This window comes from Spea bombifrons, chromosome 4 (assembly GCF_027358695.1).
Source record: "Spea bombifrons isolate aSpeBom1 chromosome 4, aSpeBom1.2.pri, whole genome shotgun sequence".
Classification (NCBI taxonomy): Eukaryota; Metazoa; Chordata; class Amphibia; order Anura; family Pelobatidae; genus Spea; species Spea bombifrons.
Window position 1 is genome coordinate 33848897 of NC_071090.1, and position 23744 is coordinate 33872640.

Below are 23744 nucleotides of genomic sequence, written 5' to 3' on the forward strand. Positions count from 1 at the left end.
TATATATTTTGTTGTATGTATATTTCAAAAAACAAACATGCGCATTATGTTTGCCCTGTTCCTAAAAAATACTTGCTGTGGAATGTTCTTCCAACAACGTATTTTTTTGATCATATGTAAGTAATAACTAGGATCGGACTAGCATAAAACATTGGCCCAGCGGTCCTTATAAACATGCATGTGGTGGTTGGTATGCTTTTATATAAGCCTAGATGTGTAAGTGTAGCTTTTGGCTACATGTATAAAAAGGGCAGCTGCATGCCACATAATTGCATCAGTTTCTTGCGCAGCCTTCATGGTAGGAGGGGTTCTTGGGCACACGCACACATGGCATAGGCCAGATGGCCAATCTGGTCCTGGTAAAATTAATTTTTACAATTTTCATTTGGGGGATCCATGCTAGAAGATGACATGAAGACACTCAGCAAAACTGGCACGTAGGTCAGCTAACTGCTCAGACACTTAGATACGGTAAATCCTTAAATCTTGGCTTCACATTTCTGGACTACATTCACAGTTGCTGCCTTGTTCTTTTACATCTTCCAATAGAGATCTGTGGACCAGAAGATAAAATATGTTGACCCGCTGGTCCTACTTTTAAAAAGTGCTCTAAAATACCACCACTTTGATCCATGCACCGCTTATACATAAACTAATTCAAAAAGGATTTCACACTATACCAAATACAATATTTAATCTACTAAAAAGTCAATGTATGCATATATTTTTATATATACATATATAATAAAAATCCACCTGAACTGCTTTCAAGTGTAACCGTGATCCATTTTCTTCTGTATAACTTTTTTGTAATATCCATATTTTAATGTTTTACTGTAAGCTGTTTTATTAACAGCACATTTTCCAGTTATTTCTGGTGTTAAAAAATGAGCGGCTATAGAGGAACGTCATTTTCAACCAAAGTGTTTCTGAAACTGTGGTTATAAATCCTTCTTAGCAAATGCTCTGAGTCACTGTACCGATAGTGGCTTGTTTTTAATAGTCTTATTGTACTTGTTCTATACCTGTTCTATAAATGCTTTACGTATGGTAAGATAAGCATTAAATTCATTTAAGTGATATGCTCAACTGCTGCAACGTATGAGTCATAGAAATGAAGGAAACTGGAAAGCTCACAGACATTTCAAAGCCGTTCCAATTACCATAATCAGACTTGTGCAGAATTAGGATCCGTGTGAATGACAGCGCATAGAAGGAAGAATGAGGAAGAATATTAACGGGGTTAAACAGCCTGCGGAAAATGCCGCTAGCACCGATATATTACTCTCTAGCTTTGTGTAACTCATCTATGCAGATTAATTCAGAAAATGAATAAAACGATAGAACAAATTAAGTAGAGTATGTTACTTTTTCATTGCACTATAATGGTTTAAAAGATCAGGAACTGTACTGGTGCTGTGATGAAAAGCGCAACGTTTAAAAAATTAATTTCTCATTGGTCATCAGTAATTTACTTTGGAGAAAACTATCTTGGCTTATCCTTAAGATAATTGTAAAATCAACATGCCTACCATAAGCTGGTGGAAAAGCATTAATTGGTTAAAAAGTTGTGTTTCCTGTTTCTGATTAACCATAATGAATTCCAGGTCAAATTGTGTTATTTTAATTGTTTTGTGTAAGAATGTATGTAAAGGCACATTATTGTTCTTATCCTTTTTCAGATAGAAAAGAGAAAATTCAGCAAAGGCTCCAATTCAACAAACTGTATTTTTATGGTCAATAAGCCCTATGCGATAACTTGTTCAGTAGTGGCTTTTTACATCCCTTTATTCTTAATGGTGCTTGCTTACTATCGTATTTATGTGACAGCTAGAGAGCATGCTAGGCAGATTGGAGTTTTGCAACGCGCTGGAGCCGACCACCGGCATCATCATCCAGATCAACATACCACTCATAGGATGAAAACTGAAACCAAAGCTGCCAAGACGCTGTGTATTATCATGGGCTGCTTCTGCCTTTGCTGGGCCCCATTTTTTATCACCAATGTAGTTGACCCCTTCATAAACTATTCAGTACCAGGGCAGCTGTGGACAGCTTTTCTCTGGTTAGGCTACATCAATTCAGGGTTGAACCCTTTCCTGTATGCCTTCTTGAACAAGTCTTTCAGGCGTGCCTTCCTCATCATTTTGTGCTGTGGGGATGAGAAATATCGAAGGCCTTCCATCTTAGGTCAAACGGTTCCATGTTCTACCACAACCATTAATGGATCCACACATGTACTGAGGTCAGTACTTTTTATACCTTTATTGCATGCTTTTCCTTGCAGTTTATTTTATACTCTTTTGTACCCTAATGAATACAACCTAATAAGATTGGAATGTTGACAAGATTTATAAGTAAACAAATATCCACTATTCAATGCATTTAAAGAGTATGGAGAACATGTCTATAATTTCATGGTTTATTTGGGATGAACAGGCTGATCTCAATTCCATTATGTACCTCTTCATGTAAATCTTAATGTGGTATTACAGATTTCTGGGTGTACAATTTAATGACAACATATTATGGCTAGTGTGAGTGTCACAGCATTACTGAAAATACAGCATAATAATTAACAACATAACAACCCAATAGTTGCCAGTCCACAAGCCTCTGGTAGCCTCCAACACATGAGGTACCATAAGCCTTATATGCCTTTCCAAGCCTGTTTAGGCCGAAACCTTGAAGTACCACCTCATAAACCTTGTCCAGAGTGAAAATCTCCACAGCTCTGTCTATAAAACAGCTCTGGCTAAGAAAAATGTAGGCTCTCTCGCTTCTTCTCTTTATGAAACATTGTTGCAGGGAGCCCCCAAACATAGCTGCAGTCATGACCCCTTTAATTATTGGTTCAGGCATCCCATTTCTTGAAGTTTGATGCTAAAAACCAACCAGCAAGGTGTAAAAAAGAAATATAATAACACTACATATCATCAAGTCCCTCAACATGTTGGAGAACCAAAACATAATATATTAAAATAAATATTTTGCACATGATAGATTAATATGTCACATGGGTAATGGGATTATGTTACCTTGACATTTTATATGGAATATGAACTGGCATTAACCTTTTATTCATGAATCTGAAAGGCGCTGAAAAAAAATGTCACGCCTGTTAAAAATCCTTGAAAATAAATGGTGCATTTGACTAATATGTACATAAGTATACAATTTGAATAATGCTAACTGTATTTTTATGAAACTTTTAATCCTGTTCAGGCTTTTGATTTTCAATTAAATTCCAGACTAATGAAATATCTGAAAGCGATATAACCTAACCACAATCATGTAATGGAGAGTTATTTTAACAAATGTTTTATGTTTTGGAACATGCCTTATCATTCATTTACTGCATTCCATTAATAATCACCCATTTAATACCTCCATTTTTTTTTGTGATGGAGATATACGCTACTTATTTTGCTTATTGTGCAGGAAATTACACGGACTTTAAACAGGAATTGTATACATATATTTGTCTTAATTGTATGTGTGTTTTAGCTCATTTTTTAGACCAATCTACTAGACATACACTTTATAGACAAAAGTAATGGGGCACCTGTTCATTAAACCATCAGGGATGTTTATGACATTGCATTATAAATACATAGACATTAATATGTAGTTAGCTATAACAGCTTCTGATTTTCTGTGAGGGCTTTCCACAAGATTTTGGAGTGTTTCTTTGGGGATTTTTGTCCATTCGTCCAGTAGAGAGTTTGTGAGGTCAGGTACTGATGTTGGAAGAGAAGGCCTGACTCGCAAACTCCATTCCAGTTCATTCCAATGATTTTCTATGAGGTTGAGGTCAGGGCTCTTTGCAGGCCAGTCAAGCTTTTCCACACCAACCTCATCCAACCATGTTTTTATAGACCTTGCTTGTATAATGTCCCAGTTGGTGTAATGATCAGGTGTCACCATACTTTTGTTCATATAGTGTACATCAAGGGCTAATAATATTAATTGTTAGTAAACACTATTCTACTATAAGTAGGAGCTCTTTCATTAATGTCAAAACTACCTACAATGGCAACCCCCAGGTCTGTACATGGAGGACATTTTCTGGAACAAAAACAAATTCCAGTTTTCTGGAACAAAATTACTGTATGCAACACGTTATGTAATGCTTACAATACATTACGTATTCCTCTTAGCCCTCAGAATGCCAGCTACGTAGAAGATATATTGCTGGCACCTGCCACCATGGTAACCACTGACACTGATTTATTATGAGATCCCCTGATCCCTGCTCCCTTGCAGGTGTTGTGATGACACAGATGCCCCCCTAAAATCTAACTAAAATCTGTCGCACAAGAGGGGCAAGAAGCATGGCACACTTGTGGATATGTGTATTTTCTACTTATATTTTGTCCTGTTAGCATGATTATCAAATGTGATCTGTTCTTATGTGGATCATCTACATGGGATGCATGCACAATCTACATGTGCACATGAATGACCATATGTATCAGATAAATTTGCTAAGGGGATGGGAGCTTTAAATAAAATGTTTCCATCTCTTTTTTTATTATTTGGTTTGGATTTTGAAGGAAAACGATGGGGGATAATTATGTTTTTTTGTGTGTTTTCTACACTGTGTCTGGTAATGCGATGCATGGTTTGCCTAAACAAGGTATCTATAAATAGGTTAACTTGTATTGAAAAAGAAACTTATAGGTTTCCCACAGTGAAGAATCAGCCATTTATAATATTGTCACTTAACTACAAAATATGAATGCAGAAAAACGGTCTACAAATCTCATTAAGACCTATATTCATTAATGGACACCTGCTTTCCAAAAGACTACATAGTGCACCTATTATACCAGTTCTCAAAATAACAAGGATTGACAAGAGACCCACTTTTTCTGGTTGTCAGAAAAGGCAACTGTCTTTATTATTAGGCACAATGTGGCCATAATTATTACATTTATTATTTCCATTGGTAGACTATGATTTCTTCTTGCAGCGTTAGAATGAGATGTATAGTAAAATGTGGTAATATCAAGGAAAAAGACATGAAGGATGTGTACAGATTATCTCATGTAGAGCATCACAATATTAGTGTCTTCTAATATTAAGAAACATAATGAGCATATTTTAATAATCAATCTTGTGGTCCTTAGACTATTTGTACAGGTTCTCAAATGCTTGCAATCTTGCAAATTTGATGGTAGTACAGTAGAAAAGTCTGACCTTAGGGTTATGTTATGTCATTAAACCATGAGTTGAAGGGAGCGGGTATGAAACATTCCATCACATCAAATAAGCCATGCATTAGAAAGGCACAGTCCTGTCAAAGTTCTTGTGTTAGAAGGGTATAGATAGTACTGTAGTTAAATGCCTGCATAAATCTCTCTATATTAGCTGTGCATTATGAAGTTTGGACTTAGTTGTTCTAGAAGGAGAATATTGCTGGAGTGGGTCTTCAGTAATGCATAGCTATGTTGGTAAGTCTTACAATGACTCTATTTAGCTCAGCAAATCCTTATACTGCCCTCTGGTAATGTTTTCTTTACTCTGAGCAGTTAAAATAAATTTCAAAATTTCAATAAAAAAGAGAGAAAATGTAGTGTAAATAATCCCTCATTCTGTACAGCTCACAGCAGCTGGTATACAATAAAAAAAGTATTTCAGGTAGACCTTACCAGAGGCTTACCATCTATGAGACACATTCTGCTGGAACCTAGAGAATTCCTAGGCAGTGGCGGAACTACCGGGGTCGCAGGGGTCGCGACTGCGACCGGGCCCTGGAGTTCTGCCAGTCAGGGGGGCCCAAGGGGTGCCGAGCGGTTGCTGAAAACAACCGCTCGGCAACTCTTGGGCCCCCCTGACTGACAGAAATCCAGGATGCCTCTGCTCCCCGCCGCTGCACCTGCCGCAGTCACCACCGCCGCCTGCCTCAGCGCTGCCCAGAGTGCAGTGTTGGGAGCGTGAGGCGTTTGTCTTGGGTGCCGGCGCTTCACGCTGAGGGCCTGCATATGACGTCATATGCCGGCGGTCAGCAGTGAAGCGCCGACACCTGAGACAGACGCCTCACGCTCCCAACACAGGAGTTGACGGTAAGTGACCTACAAAAGGGGGTGTAGGGAGGGAGTGGGTAGATCATGAGAAGGGGGGGTAGGGAGGGAGAGGGTAGATTGTGAGAAGGGGGGGTAGGGAGGAAGAGGGTAGATTGTGAGAAGGGGGTAGGGAGGGAGAGGATAGATTGTGAGAAGGGGGTAGGGAGGGAGAGGGTAGATCGTGAGGAAGGGGGGTAGGGAGGGAGAGGATAGATTGTGAGAAGGGGGGTGGGAGGGAGAGGGTAGATTGTGAGAAGGGGGGTAGGGAGGGAGAGGGTAGATTGTGAGAAGGGGGGTAGGGAGGGAGAGGGTAGATTGTGAGAAAGGGATAAATGGGTTGGGGGTTGGGGGGGCCCTTAACAGATTCTCGCACCGGGGCCCTGAGGTTTCTAGTTACGCCCCTGTTCCTAGGTATGGTTATACAGACCAGGAAAATATATCAGTGTTACTACAGAATATCTACTACAATGTAAGATGTCTACCAGCCATAGTATCCTAGTGCTTATGATGTCTATGATTATTATTATTATTATTATTATTAAAGAATTGTATGCAATATTTAGCATGTATTGCCAGAACAGAAGGAGAATGGTGTTCGTAATGCTATGGGAATGGCTGTCAGTGTTCAAAGACTAAATAAGAGAATAGACTGAAATGTAATGAATCTCCGTAAGACATCTGAAAAGCTCACCAATCTCCATTCTCTTTATACATCACTACTGTGTATTTTTGGTAAATATCTTAATTTGTTGGGAGTGGAAAATTGACCTTTTAAACTTAAGTAGTTGAGTCAGGGGTTTTATTTCTTAAAATTAATTTTAGATTCAGATTTTGTTATGCCTCCCACACAATAAGAATGTCAGGTTTTTTTTTTCTTTGCACCAGCTGCTATTGAACAGTTCCCATGCTCTAACAATACTTTATGGGCTGCTGTCAGAGCAGTTTGGAGATTGGAAGGAATAGAAAAGAAGATAAAAATGCAGAAGATCAATGTAGGGACACAATCCTATAGTTTACATATCTTTGGGTCTTAACCCTGGGAAAAAAGGAAAGGGGCAAGGATCTTTTCCTGGTATCTTTCATAAAAATGGATGGTTTGATGTTAAAATAAGAATTTTACAAGGTCTTCAAAATCTTTATGTTTCATTAAATGCGGTATTAATGGGTACATATTATTTGACTCAATACCTAAACAGAAATAACTTTTGCTTTCTTGTTTTGTATCACATGGTAAATCTAAAAGCATGAATAAATACATAAGTAAACCCCAAAGAAACCCGCCTCCCAATGCAGTCCTCTAGTACCGTGCACCACACACTCCCTGCCTGGGATCTTCCCACTGACGCCTCTATTTGCTGGTATGCCTTTGCCCCCCCCACGTAACCGGTCAAGCATTACCAACAAGACCTGTCCTTTCCTCCTCCAAGGGAGAGCTGCTGGAAACTTTTCACGTTATTCAAAAAATGTCCATTGTTATTAGAAACCAAGTTAGTAAAATATTCAAGTTAAACTAAACTAAAAATTATGCGAAAAAGCACATTAGAATCGTTGCACAAAAATCCATTAAGTGGGGGCTACCGTCACTCTTCATTGTCCCTCTGACCAGTTTTTCAGCTTGCTTTACAGTGAAGTACATATTACCTCTTCAACGATAATATATTTGCTTAATCTAAATTCATGCAATTTTCCAAATTATATTTTTTATTTAAATTTGTACTGAAGACATTTAATACCTGTTTTTTAATACCTCAGATGTGGGTACGCATTCTCTTTATGCACCATGGTTTTATTTAACGTCGTCAAGTTAACGGAGTATTAAATGTCAGCAAAATAAACAAAGTTCTACTAAATGATGTATTCATCCCCTTAACTCAGCTGTTCATCTTGTTGTACGAGGTACTAAAAAGAAAAAAAAAACAGTAATTGCTGTGAATAAAAGTAGGAAAGGAAAATGTGTTAAAGACTGTGATTTATTATCTTCAATGTTTTCAGGTTTGTGTTACGTGGATCATTTTACTTATTAAAGGAAAGCTATGGTTCTTGGAACCTCCAGGCAAATCCCATGGAATTCCTTGGGGTTATCATAACTGACAGATACAATAATTATAATTGAGATGAAAACCACTTTTTTTTCTGCATGGCTACAATCTCATCTTTATGCTATTTTTACAAACTACTGGGTATGTCATTTAGTATAAATATCTTTTGAGTGTCTTTTATATATTCATATACATTTGCAATCACTATATATTATGGAGTCTTATTCTGTAATAACATTTATGTGAAAAACTGTACCTCGAATCATAACACAACTTGACTTGATTATAGCCAACTGCTGATTGCAACAGCTTGCACTGATTACCAATAACTGGATTACATTTTCTATTTCCAGACAAGTCATGTTATGATTTTTATTGAAAAATAAAGATGTGCATGTTGCAGTCTTTTTTTTAATAAATATACATTTCTTAGGTTCACGTTTATTCCTCATTATCTGAAAATGTGTGGAATTAAGAATATTTTACTTTTTATTAAAAAAAAACATTGAAATATCAAATGAAAACGTTATGCAACTTAGATACCTTGTGATGTTTCTGTGCTAAGTCCTTCTATGAGATAAAATATTTCCTCTCACCTCATGAAATTAAGCCCTATTGTGTGTATTTAGACCTGTTATTAAACAAGATGATGTCCCCCACCTACTCCAATCATACCTTATTGTCAGCAGTTGTGTTCTGCTACTGGCATGGTCCTCTCCCCTAACCCTTTCTCGTCTGTGTGCCACCTCCTGCTGGGAGCTGGGATATGACATCATACACCATGTAGCCTTCAACAGGAGATTATAAGGAAACAGTGGGGAGATCTGTGCTGGTAGCTGCATAGACATTCGCCAGATTATGGTGGTTGCTGAGAGGGCCCAAGGGACATCTTCTGTGGGCCCGTAAGCCAATTCTGCTCCTAGGGCAGCTGGCCTCTTTGCTTCACACTAAGGTTGGGCTTCTGGATAGTAGTTTCCATCTTTTAATCATATTGCAATCACCAGGGTGGGCCAGACATTTAGTAGTTAAGGTACCCTGTGTAGGGAAAATGCACTTAGCAGGAGTCATAGCACAAAACATCCAAAAATGTCCATTTAAAAGCTTGAAAAAACCTAGAGCAGGTTCAATGACACAAGACCATGACAGATAGCAACATACATTAAAAAGGACTGCAATATATTCAGATGACCACTACAGGCTACTCATCAAGAAAATCCGGAAACTGTAGTTCTTAGGTAAATGCCAGGAGCAGTAGGTATACAAACACTGCTTAATTTGTTACTGTCACACATAAGGAACAGGCATAATCAAGTGTGACTAGCAGACCATAGGATATCACTAATGTAGTTATGACAAGAATTTCAATGTTGTCAGGTCACCAGACCTTTATAATAGTTGCCGTATTAGAATAAGCAACAAGTAAACACAAGCAGGGCCTGATACTGTAAACTGGAACCACTGGTAGATGTCCTCAAAATTGAAAATAATAAAGTGATGATGGTGGGTGTTAATAATATTGTACATGTATCATTATTACCAGAAATGTGAAAACATAACATTACTTAATATGCATCTTGTTCGTTTCTGTGTTGTTATATACAATATGAAATGCATACATTGTATATAAAACATTATTATGACTAACTTCATGTTAGCTATTCATTAGAACGTAATAATGTATATATTTTTTTGGTACTAGACTTTGACTTTACTTGCTTTTACTTCACTGAGAGGGGTAGATAAGTGGAAAAGCCACCTAGCAAATGTGGAAAAGGATAATATAGTAAGGGAATATAAAAATGCATGACATACGACTAACTTAAATCTAAAACAAGAGCAAGGACCAATTCAAGTTTGAGTAGGAAAAAACCAGACAGACTAGATGTACCGAATGGTTCTTATCTGCCTCCAAATGCTTTGTTACTATGTTTACGTATTTAAAATGATTTGTGGGTTCCAAAAATCCTTTCCTCTCAGTTGCTGTACTCATGGGTTTAACACTGGAGTCCGAGAAACCGTGCAGATCAACTCATTTCATTGCATAGTAAAACAACACTTGTTTAATTTATGCATGCTTCATTTTATGGTGTTCACTTTTTGACAGTTATGCACAATGTTGATTATTTGCCATAAATCATGCAGTTCCAGTTCAAGTCATCTGCTCACACTCGTTTAATCTGTAGTAATCAGACGGGGATTTGGGGAGTAATGGAGGCACTCTAAAACCTCTTGTGCGGTAGATGCTTGTTCTTTTAACTTCTGCCTGTATTCATATGGAATCATGGCTTGCATTTTTTCCCCGGATGAAACAGATGCTTCTGCAAAAGACATTCTTGACTCTTAATTCAATGTACAGTCGTTTGGCTTAAGTGTTTGTGTGACTAAATGGAAATTGAGCATGTTTTTTTATAGCGACTGGAAATGTATAAAGTATACCTGTGTTTAGTCAACATCATCCCCATCTTCTTGGTAAGTAGTTATTCTTGCAAAACTTTCAGTTTTGTAAATAGTAAAAATTGTTATTAAAGTCATAAGATAGTGTTTTAGGAACCAAAGAGTGCATTTGAGCATTATTAGCTAATAAAACAAGGTCCACTGTATAAGCCCTTCGTGGAGGACACATTACCAGGGTTGGCCTTTCATATTGCATAATTGAATTGTTTGGATGAAATGTTTATTTCTCTCCAACTGACTGTACTTAAATAAATTCCAAATACAAGGCCGTCAAATGAATAAGGGAACTGGGGTAATCACACCAGGCTCTGCCATTTGGAATGCCCTTTACCACTGTGTGAAAAGAGCTAAAATGTTTATATGTAAACCATTCGTATAGTCGTGAATCATGCAAATGTTGGCAACCTGTATGACCATTCAACAGCCCTTTCAGAAAAACAACACTGAAACTTAAGCAATTTAGTAATATCATCAAAGTGGTGTTGGGCTTCATAGGTATTAATTTGCTTCAGGCCCCACTACCCCTAGCTCATTTATCACTTAGTTTATCACACCGGTTGATAGAAAGCAGTTGTGGATAATATTTAATAATAAATGCGGCTAATAAATGCAGCACATTAGAAACTAGTGAGTGGAGAAAGGGTGGGAGGGAGATGTAAGAAAAGAGAAAGGGTGTGAGAGAAAGTGAAATGACAGAGAAGAGAAAGAGAGCAAAGGATGGGAGAGACTAGAAACTAGAGACACAATACGAACTGCATGAAAGATAGAATAAAGAAGAGAGAAAAGGAGTGAACTGATAGGAGAAATTGGTAAAATGGAGGGAAAGGGGGAAAAACAATAAAGAAAATAGTGGGGAGAAAAACAGAAATGGGTGAGAAATAATGAAAGGATAGTATAACAGGACAAAATTGACCAAAATGTCAGTTATCCTGTTATTATATTTTCACTACCCATCTTGTTTCTGTCTTTTGCTAAAAAGGCGGGAACAACTGACAGGGATGTCCCTGTAGACCTCCTGGTTCCCGTTACAGAGAGAAAAATAGAAATGAGACAAAAGAATGAAGGAAAGATTAGAAAAAATAATTGAGAAGAAAGAGGGAGAGGACCAGACAGATATACAGTACTGTTTTTATATTGTTGTTTTATATATTATTATATAATATGTTAGTTTATGTTCATATAGACAGACTGGCAGATCATAAAAATTGCAACAACAAAAATTGAAAGTCAATAGGGGTCCAGCTTGTATGCATGAATAATATTAAAGATATCAATGCATGCGTAGTGTTGCTAGGGACCTAACCATTGTATCAGAGTCTAATGGATCATGACAGCGAATATGGAATAGGGTTAACTTGGTGCATATGGCACTAGAGAGCTCCTGGACAAGAGCTGGAACAGGTTATAAGACATTATACATTATACATCACGCTCATCGCTAACCCCCCCCCAAATACCCAACAATTAATGAGATACTGCATTTTTGTGAGATTAAAGGGGGCATTTGCTTATGTGTTATTGGGACAGATAAGGCTGGATAGCAGGAACTTCAAGGAGTCCACTTTACTAAATCAATTATTATGCTTTCTGACACCGAGCAGAATGGTTTGCAGAATACTTGCGTATACATGAACAGTCAAGATGAATTACATGTTGAAAAAACACTGCAGTCTATTTGGTTTTTAGCTTACCGAGGATACATGTTTCAAGCAAAACCAACAACAAAAGCCTCATTTATTTTAAAGAAGAGCTGCCTGCTGTGTCTACCTGCTACTCAGTGCATTATGAGATTTTCTAGTTTTTTAACATAGCATCCTTTGTCCTTATATTCACAGGCAGCAAGGGAACAAGAATAAAGAGTTGTGTCATCAGAGGCCCAGCAGGCAGCTATTCTGTGGACAGCCCATTCTTCTCACAATAGGGGCAGTAAGATGGTCGGAGATCTTTCAAATTATCTGTGCCCTTCCTACCTACTTATGGTCATGCTGACTTAGCATCACACATTTATTATCAGTAGTGCTGGCCTAAGGACTTCTGTCTTTATCTACAGACTTCTCAAACTATATTTATGGGATCCCCTATACCATTAACATAAGTTTGAACTTCAAGGAAGGGGCCCCTATCAAGACAGTGCCAACCTGATTGTCTATATGGTAGGATTGGCCCTGATGACCTTAGCTCAGAATGCCTTAGCAAAAGCGGTGGATGTTAATACAGTGAGAGAATTTAAACATGGATATCCTGAGTCTAAGACAAGAGGAAGAACCAATTATGTCTAGGTTCATACTCAAAAATGAGCAGACTACATAGTTGAAATCAGTTTTTTTATCTGGTATTGAGGTTAATATCAGCTTTAGGCATGACGTCTATGCCATCACTCTGCAGTTTATTTTAGTATTGGGTAGGACACTTGGCCATGTGGCTGGGTACACCCCGCCTGATTAACATGGACAGTGAATTGCTATACTTCCCATAGAAAAATGTTACTCATATATTTGAAAAGCAAAGGTAACCTCTGATCACAATGTACACATTTTTTACCAACATATAACACAACTATTTATCCCTTTGACTTTTGGAGTAGGAGCAGTACATTGTGTATGGTTAAGTTTCTGGCTCTCAATGAGTTAAAAAAAAATCCATTCCAAAAGTATAAGCTCATTTGACAATGCTAAGCAACATTTTCAGCAAACTCAAACTAATTTTCCTAAAACTCTTTTTTTTAATTATGGATAATCTCCAAAATTCTCATGAGGAGTTAAACAATATTATTTATTTGTTTTTCCATAAAGACACTTTGATTAATTATTTGCAAGTGGTATGCCAGATTTCTTTGTTGCTTTGTTTTTCTTTCATTCGGTTTAATGAAACGCTGTAAAAAGTTCCTTACCAAACATAGAGAACATTGCAGCGCAGAAAAAATGTTCTTTTGGAATGAAATATGCTAGGGAAAAAAATAGTGACTTTCATCTATAATAACTGAAACAACCTTTTTTTTGCCTGTAACATTATTTTAGGTTAGTAGTGTTATTTTAACATAGGCAAGGAAAAGAAAGCTGATTTTTTTTCATGTGCAAGGAAAAATGTCTAACCTTTTGTACTTCCTTCGGTTTAATTGGCGAGCAAGAGTCTGCCGTTAATGCTGTGACAAGATGGATTTTACTTAGCTTTCGAACGACTGAACTGCTTTTTTTGTAGAGAATACATTTCCCTTTTGCAAATTAAGACATTCAACATAGTGATTTGTCTGTGAAAAATGGCATTTTTGAGAAATGTGAGAGGCATTTTTTTCTCTTAGAGGCCATCATTTTTTAAAGCAAGCTGGTGGTGGATATCAAAGAAAAACTTTATTTGGGTTTTAGTATTTGCACAATATTTTCTGCAAGTCCACAGTGAAAGTAACATAAACTAATGAGTGGGTCATTGCAAATATAAGGACGTTTCTGCTTTAGGATGTCATTAGGTAAATGTTCCATTAAAAATACCGTATTGGCTCGATTATAAGACCAGTTTTTTTTCAGAGCAAATGCTCTGAAAAATACCCCTCGTCTTATAATTGGGGCCGTCTTATAATCAGACCTCAAAGTCTGACTATGAGACGACTAAGATCCAGATCCCCCGCAGCAGGAGGCAGGGTGCTCTGTGAAATGCCTTTTAACCCCCTTAATGCCACTCTGCCTCCAGAAATGCCTTTTTAACCCTCTATACGCCACTCTGCCTCCTGAAATGCCTTAAACCTCCCTATATGCCACTCTGCCCCATAATATGCCTTTTAACCCTCTAAGTGCCAGAGTGGCATATAGGGTTAAAAGGCATATCATGGGGCACAGTGGCATATAGGGTTAAAAGGCATATCATGGGGCACAGTGGCATTTAGAGGGTTAAAAGGCATATCATGGGGCACAGTGGCATATAGGGGGTATAAGGCATTTCTGGGGCAGATGTGCATAACTGGGGGGCAGGTTGGAAAATAGAAGGAAATAAAACCAAAATATTTTTCTCAATCATAGCTTTTCTTAAAAAAATAGTTTAAATGAATTAACATTTACTGGTAAAACTTTTTTCCTATAGGGTCATCTTATATTCAGGCTTTTTCTTTTTTCCTAAATTAATATTAAGATTTGGGGTCGTCTTATAATCGAGCAAATACGGTAGTAGTATTTCATTAATTTAAAACTTACAATATGAATTTTCTAGTGGGGCGCCAAAAATCCTTTGTCCATACTTTCTGTTAACGTGTTTAATAAGAAAAGTGAGTTTTTAAATTACCTTTAAAATTTTTTTTTTGCCAAAACAGCTCAGTATATGTCACCCATCTTTAAGCCTTACAAACTTATGTGGCCATGTTGAAGCCGTCATATCCTCTATTTCTGTTTTGTCAATTGTGTGTCACTTGTTTGTATCTGCTGCATAGATCAGAAAAAAGCAAGGTTAGATTTGTCGCTCATATCTCATAGGATAAATGGATTCAAGGCTAAAATATTATTTGAACTGATGACTGTTCAAATGAAATTTCAATGCATATATACCACCTTTATAAGATAAGTCAATATTGTATAAGTATCAGTATAAAGGGCATTGCGAAATTTCCTATATGTTTTCTTCCATTATTGTACATGGCAGCTTAGACACGGCAATGTCTCAGTTTAGTATTGCAATATTTAACCCCTTAATGACAAAGCCCGTACATGTACGGGCTCAAAATGCATTGTTTTCAATGGGTTTTGGGACTGCCCATTGTCCTTAAGGGGTTAATACATATGTTTGACATCCTATTATTTATCTAGTAGAAGGCTTTTTGCCATATACCATATAAGGGACTAAACAATGAACAGAGGGACATTGTATGTTTATGTTAAGGATCTGATTAAATGATTGAAAGTAATAGCAAACAAAATAGTAAGCCTGTATTAGAATTTATTGATTATTTTTTTCCTCTGTACCTAGATTTCTATAAATAACTAGTTATGCTAGAACCTGTTACTGCAACTAATGTATCTATCGTATCCAATAGCTCTTAGTCTTTCTCCAAGGTTTATGGTTTTTTTAAATTCATAACTCAGATGTCCTATGTATATTCACAAAAAAAATATATAATTTTTTTCTTTTTAACTTTTAGATATATGTATATAACCCTTTCTTGCATCACGTAACTGTGTCTATTTGCAGTAACATTTATCTGTAATAATGATATAATTAGTCATGTTGGGTGAAAGAACACAGTCTTAAAATTCAAAAGAGATGTGTAGTGACAGATGCATTCTGTTAAGAATCATTTCTCCGTACATCCTATTTCTGTAGCACGGGTATAGAAGCTGTAACCTGTGTGGGAGTTAAGGACTGCTTCTGCTTTGCTATAATCATAAGCTTTTCTACGGCTTCTCACCGCTTTGTCTTCACAGCATGTCTTCATTAAACACTTGCAAGTCAACTCTTTCCATTGATGCGGGAAAATTATCAAAAGTATCAATATGGTTTTCACTGATATTGTAGCAAACATATTAAAGATGCGTTAAAAATAAAATAATATAATGGTAAAAGTGATTTTTCAATTGACAACGAGAAACTTACACATAATGATGGCATAATATTTATAGGAGTTTATTCACTATTTATTAACCCCTTCTGTACCAAGGTTCTTTTTTAATCTGGTCTCATCAAGGGTTTTTTTAATATAATTTTTTACTTGTGGTGCTAGGACCATAGGATGTCAGAGCACTTTTGTTTACAAAGATACTTTTTTTTTTTTACTTTTTCCATTTCTTGTGAAGAGAGAACCTTTGTTTCTCACTCACCTCCTTATGTTCTCTCCTGCACTGATGATTTTGTAATCAGCAAGCATGGCTCGATCGCCTTGCATTGCTGATTGCAATGTGTATGATCAGCCAGCAGGGGTAGCAATCAGAGTGTACCAGCAAGTGCCGTCACAAACAATTTGTTGGCTGAAATCCAGCGATGCTCGTTTTTGCTGATATGGGAGACTCCAGTCTGTCATTAGCGTACAGGGTGTCGCTGTAAAAAAGGGCTGGATGTACAGGTAAACCTTAACAGGACGAACCACTTGGCTAATGAATCAACTTAGTTTTATCGTGTAACTGTTTCTTAAATGGTTCAAAAGTTTTTGAAACATATTTAATTGTGCTTATAACAAACGCCTTACCAACATGTACCTCACCTCTTTGAGGGGCTTCTTAGCTCGCATTTTGTATAGGATTCCAAAATCATATGGTGTTTTGAAACTTATAATGTGCCATCTGAGCTGGGCAAATGGAGATTTTTCTGTAGCCAGACAATAAATGACATGGCTAAATATTTGTTTCATTGTCATTACATTACATTGAAGCTTTCATTGTCCTATATAATTTTAGGAATATAACTATCCTGACTTGAACATGAGACCAAGGTCCAATTAAGGTCTCTTTACATCATGAAAAATGGCCAAATTGGGAAAGAAGAGCTTAGGGTGAATTATTTGATTTAAATGGATTATTAAAATATATTAAAACGGTTTTGCAGTGTTTTTCCATCCTTACACAATGACTTATACCTGCTAAATTATTGTGTCAATTAGTCAAGTTTATCTGTCATGTGTGAGTGTGGTCATGACATGTAAGTGTTCCACGTAAGTGACATTTTAACAGTTACTGGAAAAAAAACATTGATTTACAGCGCATAATTATCAATCCATATATACCACTTACTCCAAGACTAAATCAATGTTTAGTGCAATCTCATTCCTTGCTTCATACACATATTCACTTTATATTAATACTGTTTCCTGTTCCTTAGAAAATGATCCATTTGTGATACATAAATCAATAAACAGCCAGAGAAAATTTCTAATTTTGCCATTCCCCTAAATAAAGACATCAGTTGGGGTTAATACAGGCCAAAGTCTTTATTAACATGATGACAACAGAACAACAATAGTAATATCTTAACACCATTCGGTCAGGATGTCAGCAAGTCTATCCTTCTTAGGAGACAAAGAATGTTCAATGTTTCCAATGTGTTTCCAGTTATGTAAGAATATCATATGACAGTTTTCATATCAGAAACTGGAACTTGCTCCTCTCCCCTACAGCTATCTACTGTTGTTCCTCAAGGCTCAGTTCTTGGGCCTCTGCTATTCTCCATCTACACTTCTTCCCTTGGTTTCCAATACCACCTATATGCAGATGACACCCTACTCTATATTTCTGCTCCTGACCTTTACCCCTCTCATCTAACTAGCCTCACTGACTGTCTATCAGGAATTGGATCATGGATGGTGTCCCATTACCTAAAGCTCAACATCTCTAAGACCGAACTCATGGTAATCCCGCCATCCTGACATCTCTATTACTGTTGATAACTCCACTATCCAACCAACAGACCAAGACTCTGCTCTCTCCTTCATCCCTCACATCCAGTCCCTCACCAAAACCTGAAGCCTCCACCTGAAAAACATCTCCGTAATCCACCCTTTCCTCATGCAAGATACCACCAAATTACTAATCGACTCCTTAGGGATATCCCGCCTGGATTATTGCAACTCCCTACTAACTGGTCTCTCCCGCCTTCAATCGATCCTCAACACTGCAGCTAGATTAATTTTTCTCTGCTGCCGCTCCTCATCCGCTGCTCCACTATGCCAATCGCTTCATTGGCTCCACATACCCTTCAGAATCAAATTTAAACTTCTGACCCTGACCTATAGAGCCCTCAACAACTCGGCACCACCTTACATCTCTATCCTCCTATCCAAATACACCCCTACCCGCCCTCTTCGCTCCTCTCACGACCTGCAGCTTTCTTCTACTGTTGTTACCTCTTCCCGCTCCAGTATTTAGGACTTCACCTGTGCCGTTCCCCTCCTGTGGAATTCCCTTCCCCGTTCCGTCAGACTTTCTGCCCACTTGTTCAGGGAAGCGTACAACATTCCTTTACAGTGCTCCCAACCATCATCCTAATCAAAGCCATCTGAACAAACAGCTTCAACACATCATCGCAACCCGATCAACTCATCCCCATCCAAAGCAGTCCTCTCATATTGTCTCGTCCCCTCAACCACTGACTAGATTGTAAGCTCGCAATTGCAGGGCTCCTAAATCTAAAAAGTATGGAAATAGTCCCAGCCTCCTATGGGGGAAAATGTATCCTGGCCCCAGCATTTAAAGGGTTAAACAAGAACTTTAGTTAATAACCTTGAAATTTGAGACCTGAACATTAAAAAGTTTGATTCTTTCTTTGTTTTATATGAGCATCAAGATCAAATGTATATGTGTTTATATATATATATATATATATATTATATATGCACCTATATATATAAATGTGTATGTGTATATATATATAGTTTATAGTTCTCAGATATTTACTAACCTAACTTTTTAATTGATCCTAAATTCACAATTGAGTATGTCAAGCTCCTTAATTTCTTGTTTAACTGGAAACTGAAATTTCTCACAAAAACGAAATAATGATAAAAAATACCTACATCTTCCCTTAAGAATGCAATAACCAGTAAAGCCATGATATGGTTACAGGAACCATGGTCCCTGTAAGTCTCTAGTACCCAAGATATACATTGCCGTTTATAAAGTAATTTTGTATTGTATAGTAAAATAGCATAGTGTGATTTGGCCTATTGTCATGCAGTGCCTGGTTTTACACAACATATTTCATATGTAAATTAAGCAAATTATATTAGCCATATTCTTTATTGTCAATGCTATTCTATTGCATGTTTACTCTGATCATAGTGCTATCTATGAATTTACTAATCATAGGTAAATCAGCGGAAATGAACCTAATGTAATCCTAAAATATTCAACATCCTCATCACAAATGGGTCTAATCAGCCTTTATTGTCTACCTCCATTGAATTGTTTCTCAGAAGTCTTACCGGTGTTTTAATGTATAATGTATAAGCCTCTTTGTTTTTACCTTTTTCTATTCAACTGTTTTTTTCTATTTGTATTTATCATTGACTTTTTCAATTTTCAATTCATTTTTCTTCACCTTGCACTTAACATAATGAAAAGACTAATTTTGAAAATCTATAATGTATTTGGCAATATTCCTAGGACAATCAAAACGAATAAGTCAGAAATTATGGCTCATATGCTATGGAATTGTAATAGTTGTACTTCCTGCCAAGCATATTAACCCATCCTATTTATGCTGTAGACACATAACTTTATAATCTCTTTCCTTTGTCCCTTCTATCCTTCAGATTACTCAAATACTTTCTTCACTTTCTTTCTAAAATACTTTCTTTCAAATACTTTCTAAAATTTCTTGTCACTGATTGGCATAATAACTTGTTAATCAGTGGCATTAGAGTACTTCCAATGGAATCAGTGGATGTATTACTGTCACTGATTGACATCTTAAGCAGCCAATCAGTGGCAGAAAAGTGCTCCCTCTGAAATTAATGAGAAGATTTGACACCCCTGCCTGGGGGTCTACCGGGTGTCCCTGGCTGTTGTTACCGACTTCCTCGTAGTAAAAGCCGACTACAAGATGTGTAGCCACTTTGGTTCCCGGGGTAAAGGTGCTCTAAGCACCGTAAAGCAGTGGTTTGGGAGTAAAGGCCTCTCAAAGAACCGTACCACCACCCCAGTTAGGATGCAAAAGAACACACTTTTTTTTGGGACCAGATGTGGTTTATATAAACCCTTTACCAGTGGAGATGAAATTGACTTACACAAGAAGCAGGAAAGGATTAACATAATCAGCACATAATGTAATAGCAACGGATTACACAGAAAACATCAGCATCCAACTAATCGCATCACACATACAACAATAGCAAATGCACATCACAGGGATTGGGCAAGTAACATTTAAACATAGACCAGACAGTGAGTCGTTCTTAATACACATCTTACTAAGAGGGTGAAAATACAAAATGTCACAATTTAACCCCTGCAAGTCAGTATAACATTACAGTACATTATTACATTACATTCTTATTTATATAGCACCAACAGATTCCATACTTAATTTAAAAATTATAGTGGAATAATTTAAAATCACACACAATAACAAACAGGATAAGAGGGCCCTGCTCTTGCAAGCTTACAATCTAGTTGGTGGTTGATTGGGTAGTGAAACAATGGGAGAGGACTGCTTGGATGGGGATGAGTTGATAGGGTCTGGATGATCTGTAGAGTTTGTGGTTCTTCAGATGGCTTGATAAAGATGATGGTTGAGAGTGTTAGTTGGAAAGGTTGTATGCTTCTCGAAAAGGTGGGATTTCAAGGAGTTGAAAATCACGTACGACACAAAACGTGGAAGGGAATTCCACAGGAAGGGTACAACATGGGTGAAATCCTGAATACGGGAGTGAGAAGAGGTAATTACTAGACTTGGGCACCAGGGGGCTCTTCGTGTTCGTCTTCGTGCTCGTCTTCGGCAAAAAAAAAAACTTCGTATTCCGCGAATATTCGCCTGGTCCTGTCTTCTCTTCGGGCGAATATTCGCGGACATTCTTCGTGCTCGGGTTTTCTTCGTTTTCCCCGGTTAAGGGGTTAAAACGGAGTTAAAGCCGCTCTGGCGCCAGGAGTTTAAATGTCCGTATGAGCAACTCTATTGGTCGTCAGCAGGGGGCTCGTCTGCCATTGGTTGATGGCAGACGAGCCCCCTGCTGGCGACCAATAGGGTCGCTCGTACAGACTGTTATACTCCTGGTGCCGTAATTGTTCGGCAGATCCCGCTGGTCTCCCTGTTCTATCATTTATTAACTGATAGAACAGGGAGACCAGCGGGATCTGCTGGGTAAGTTGCAGCATTGGGATTTTAAAAGTCTGCACGAGCGACTCTGTTGGTCGCTCGTGCAGACTTTTAAAACCCCAATGCTACAATTTACCCGGCACATCCCACTGGTCTCCCTCCCTGTTCAATTAATTAAATGTCCGTACGAGCGACCAATAAAGTCGCTCGTACGGACATTTAACTATCTGAACAGGGAGGGAGACCAGTGGCATCGGCAGGGTAAGTTGCAGCATTGAGGTTTTAAAACCCCAATGCTGCAACTTGCCCTGCCGATGCCACTGGTCTTTAACTAATTGAACAGGGAGGGAGACAGGGAGACCGATGTCACTGGTCTCCCTCCCTGTTCAATTAGTTAGTCTGTGCGGGGTTAAATGTCCGTACGAGCGACCAATAAAGTCGCTCGTACGGACATTTAACTCTGTACAGGGAGGGAGACCAGTGGCATCGGCAGGGTAAGTTGCAGCTGCAACTTGCCCTGCCGATGCCACTGGTCTTTAACTAATTGAACAGGGAGGGAGACCGATGCCACTGGTCTCCCTCCCTGTTCAATTAGTTAGTCCGTGCGGGGTTAAATGTCCGTACGAGCGACCAATAAAGTCGCTCGTACGGACATTTAACTCTGTACAGAGAGGGAGACCAGTGGCATCGGCAGGGTAAGTTGCAGCTGCAACTTGCCCTGCCGATGCCACTGGTCTTTAACTAATTGAACAGGGAGGGAGACCGATGCCACTGGTCTCCCTCCCTGTTCAATTAGTTAGTCCGTGCGGGGTTAAATGTCCGTACGAGCGACCAATAAAGTCGCTCGTACGGACATTTAAATCTGTACAGAGAGGGAGACCAGTGGCATCGGCAGGGTAAGTTGCAGCTGCAACTTACCCTGCCGATGCCACTGGTCTTTAACTAATTGAACAGGGAGGGAGACCGATGTCACTGGTCTCCCTCCCTGTTCAATTAGTTAGTCCGTGCGGGGTTAAATGTCCGTACGAGCGACCAATAAAGTCGCTCGTACGGACATTTAACTCTGTACAGGGAGGGAGACCAGTGGCATCGGCACTGCCGATGCCACTGGTCTCCCTCCCTGTTCAATTAGTTAGGGGTTAACTTTTTTAAAGGGTTAAGGGGCCGTGCAAGTGAGCCTATTGGTCGCTTGCACGGCCCTTTAACCTATGGATTTCCGCTCCCGTTAACCCCTTCGATGCTGCGTTAGATAACGCAGCATCGAAGGGGTTAACGGGAGCGGAAATCCATAGGTTCGCTGTCAGGGGCTACAAAGACCGTGCGAGTGAGCCTATTGGTCACCTGCAGGGTCTTTCTCTGGCATCAACCAATTGGTTGATGCCAGAGGAGGTCCCTGTAGGCGACCAATAGGCTCATTCGCACTGCCCTGTAACCCGTGACGGCGAACCTGCGGATTTCCACTTCCGGGAACTGCCGCGATGCCGCCAAGACAAGGTAAGATGAAGGGGGGGGAATGGTAGACGAAGACGAAGACAATCACGAAGATCTTCGTGGTGTGTGTCTTCGTCTTCGCCTACGTTTTACCGCCGCCGTCTTCTCTTCGGCGTGTCTTCGGAACGAACACGAAAACGCACTCTTCGTGTTCGTTTCCATGTTCGCCCGAAGACGAATGCACAAGTCTAGTAATTACAGTAGAAGAGAGACCCAAGTCATAAAGGGTCAATTAGGGGTGTATTTGGATAGGAAGGTAGATATATAGGGGGTGCAGATTTGAGGGCTCTGTAGGTGAGGGTCAAATGTTTGAATCTGATCATGGAGGGTATGGGATGCCAATGGAGAAATTGGCATAATGGGGCAACAAATGAGCAACAGAGAGCAGAGAAAGATTTATTTAGCTGCAGTGAGAAATTGCAAGGGAGTGGATTAATATTATTTTTGTTTCTTGTGTGAGGAATGGCTGAATAGAGAGATGATTTTGAGGTGAAGTGGGCAGGATTTGGTGAGAGACTGGTTTTGAGAGAGTCAGGTGTGACACCTTGGCAGCGAACTTGGTCTGTCAGTTGGGTAGCGGAGTTATCAACAGTAATGCAATATCAAATCTTCATAATCTTCCTAAAATCAGGGTTGTACTCACACTGTTAGTTTTTAAAATGCGCAGGTTTGTTTACATACCATTTTTGAAAAATCATATTAGTTACTTAGTTCTCAAGGGACAACTGAAGAAAATATGTATCTGTATTGACTAAAATGTATTTGTTAAAAGCAAAAAAAGTAATTTCATTAAAATGACAAGGGGTTATGGAGCTCTGCAGGTTGTAGTAGACTTAAAGATGCCCTTAGTAGCTGAACTCATGAAAATCTTGATGCAAACTTCCTGGACAATTTTCACTGAATTCTGCTCATGAATTAAGCTCCATTAATTTGTCAAAAAGTAACTCAGGAGTTGTCTGTAAAGCAATGGACT

At 38.5% G+C, this 23744-nt stretch overlaps 1 protein-coding gene across 1 annotated transcript in view; it reads left to right on the forward strand.

Annotated features, from left to right (window-relative positions):
• The window catches only part of HTR4 (5-hydroxytryptamine receptor 4), an 83859-nt gene that overhangs the window by 22156 nt on the left and 37959 nt on the right, over positions 1–23744 (forward strand). The window contains exon 6 of the mRNA XM_053463647.1: positions 1683–2245. Within this exon, the coding sequence (XP_053319622.1) occupies positions 1683–2245 (563 nt within the window). The remainder of the gene's footprint in view (positions 1–1682; positions 2246–23744) is intronic.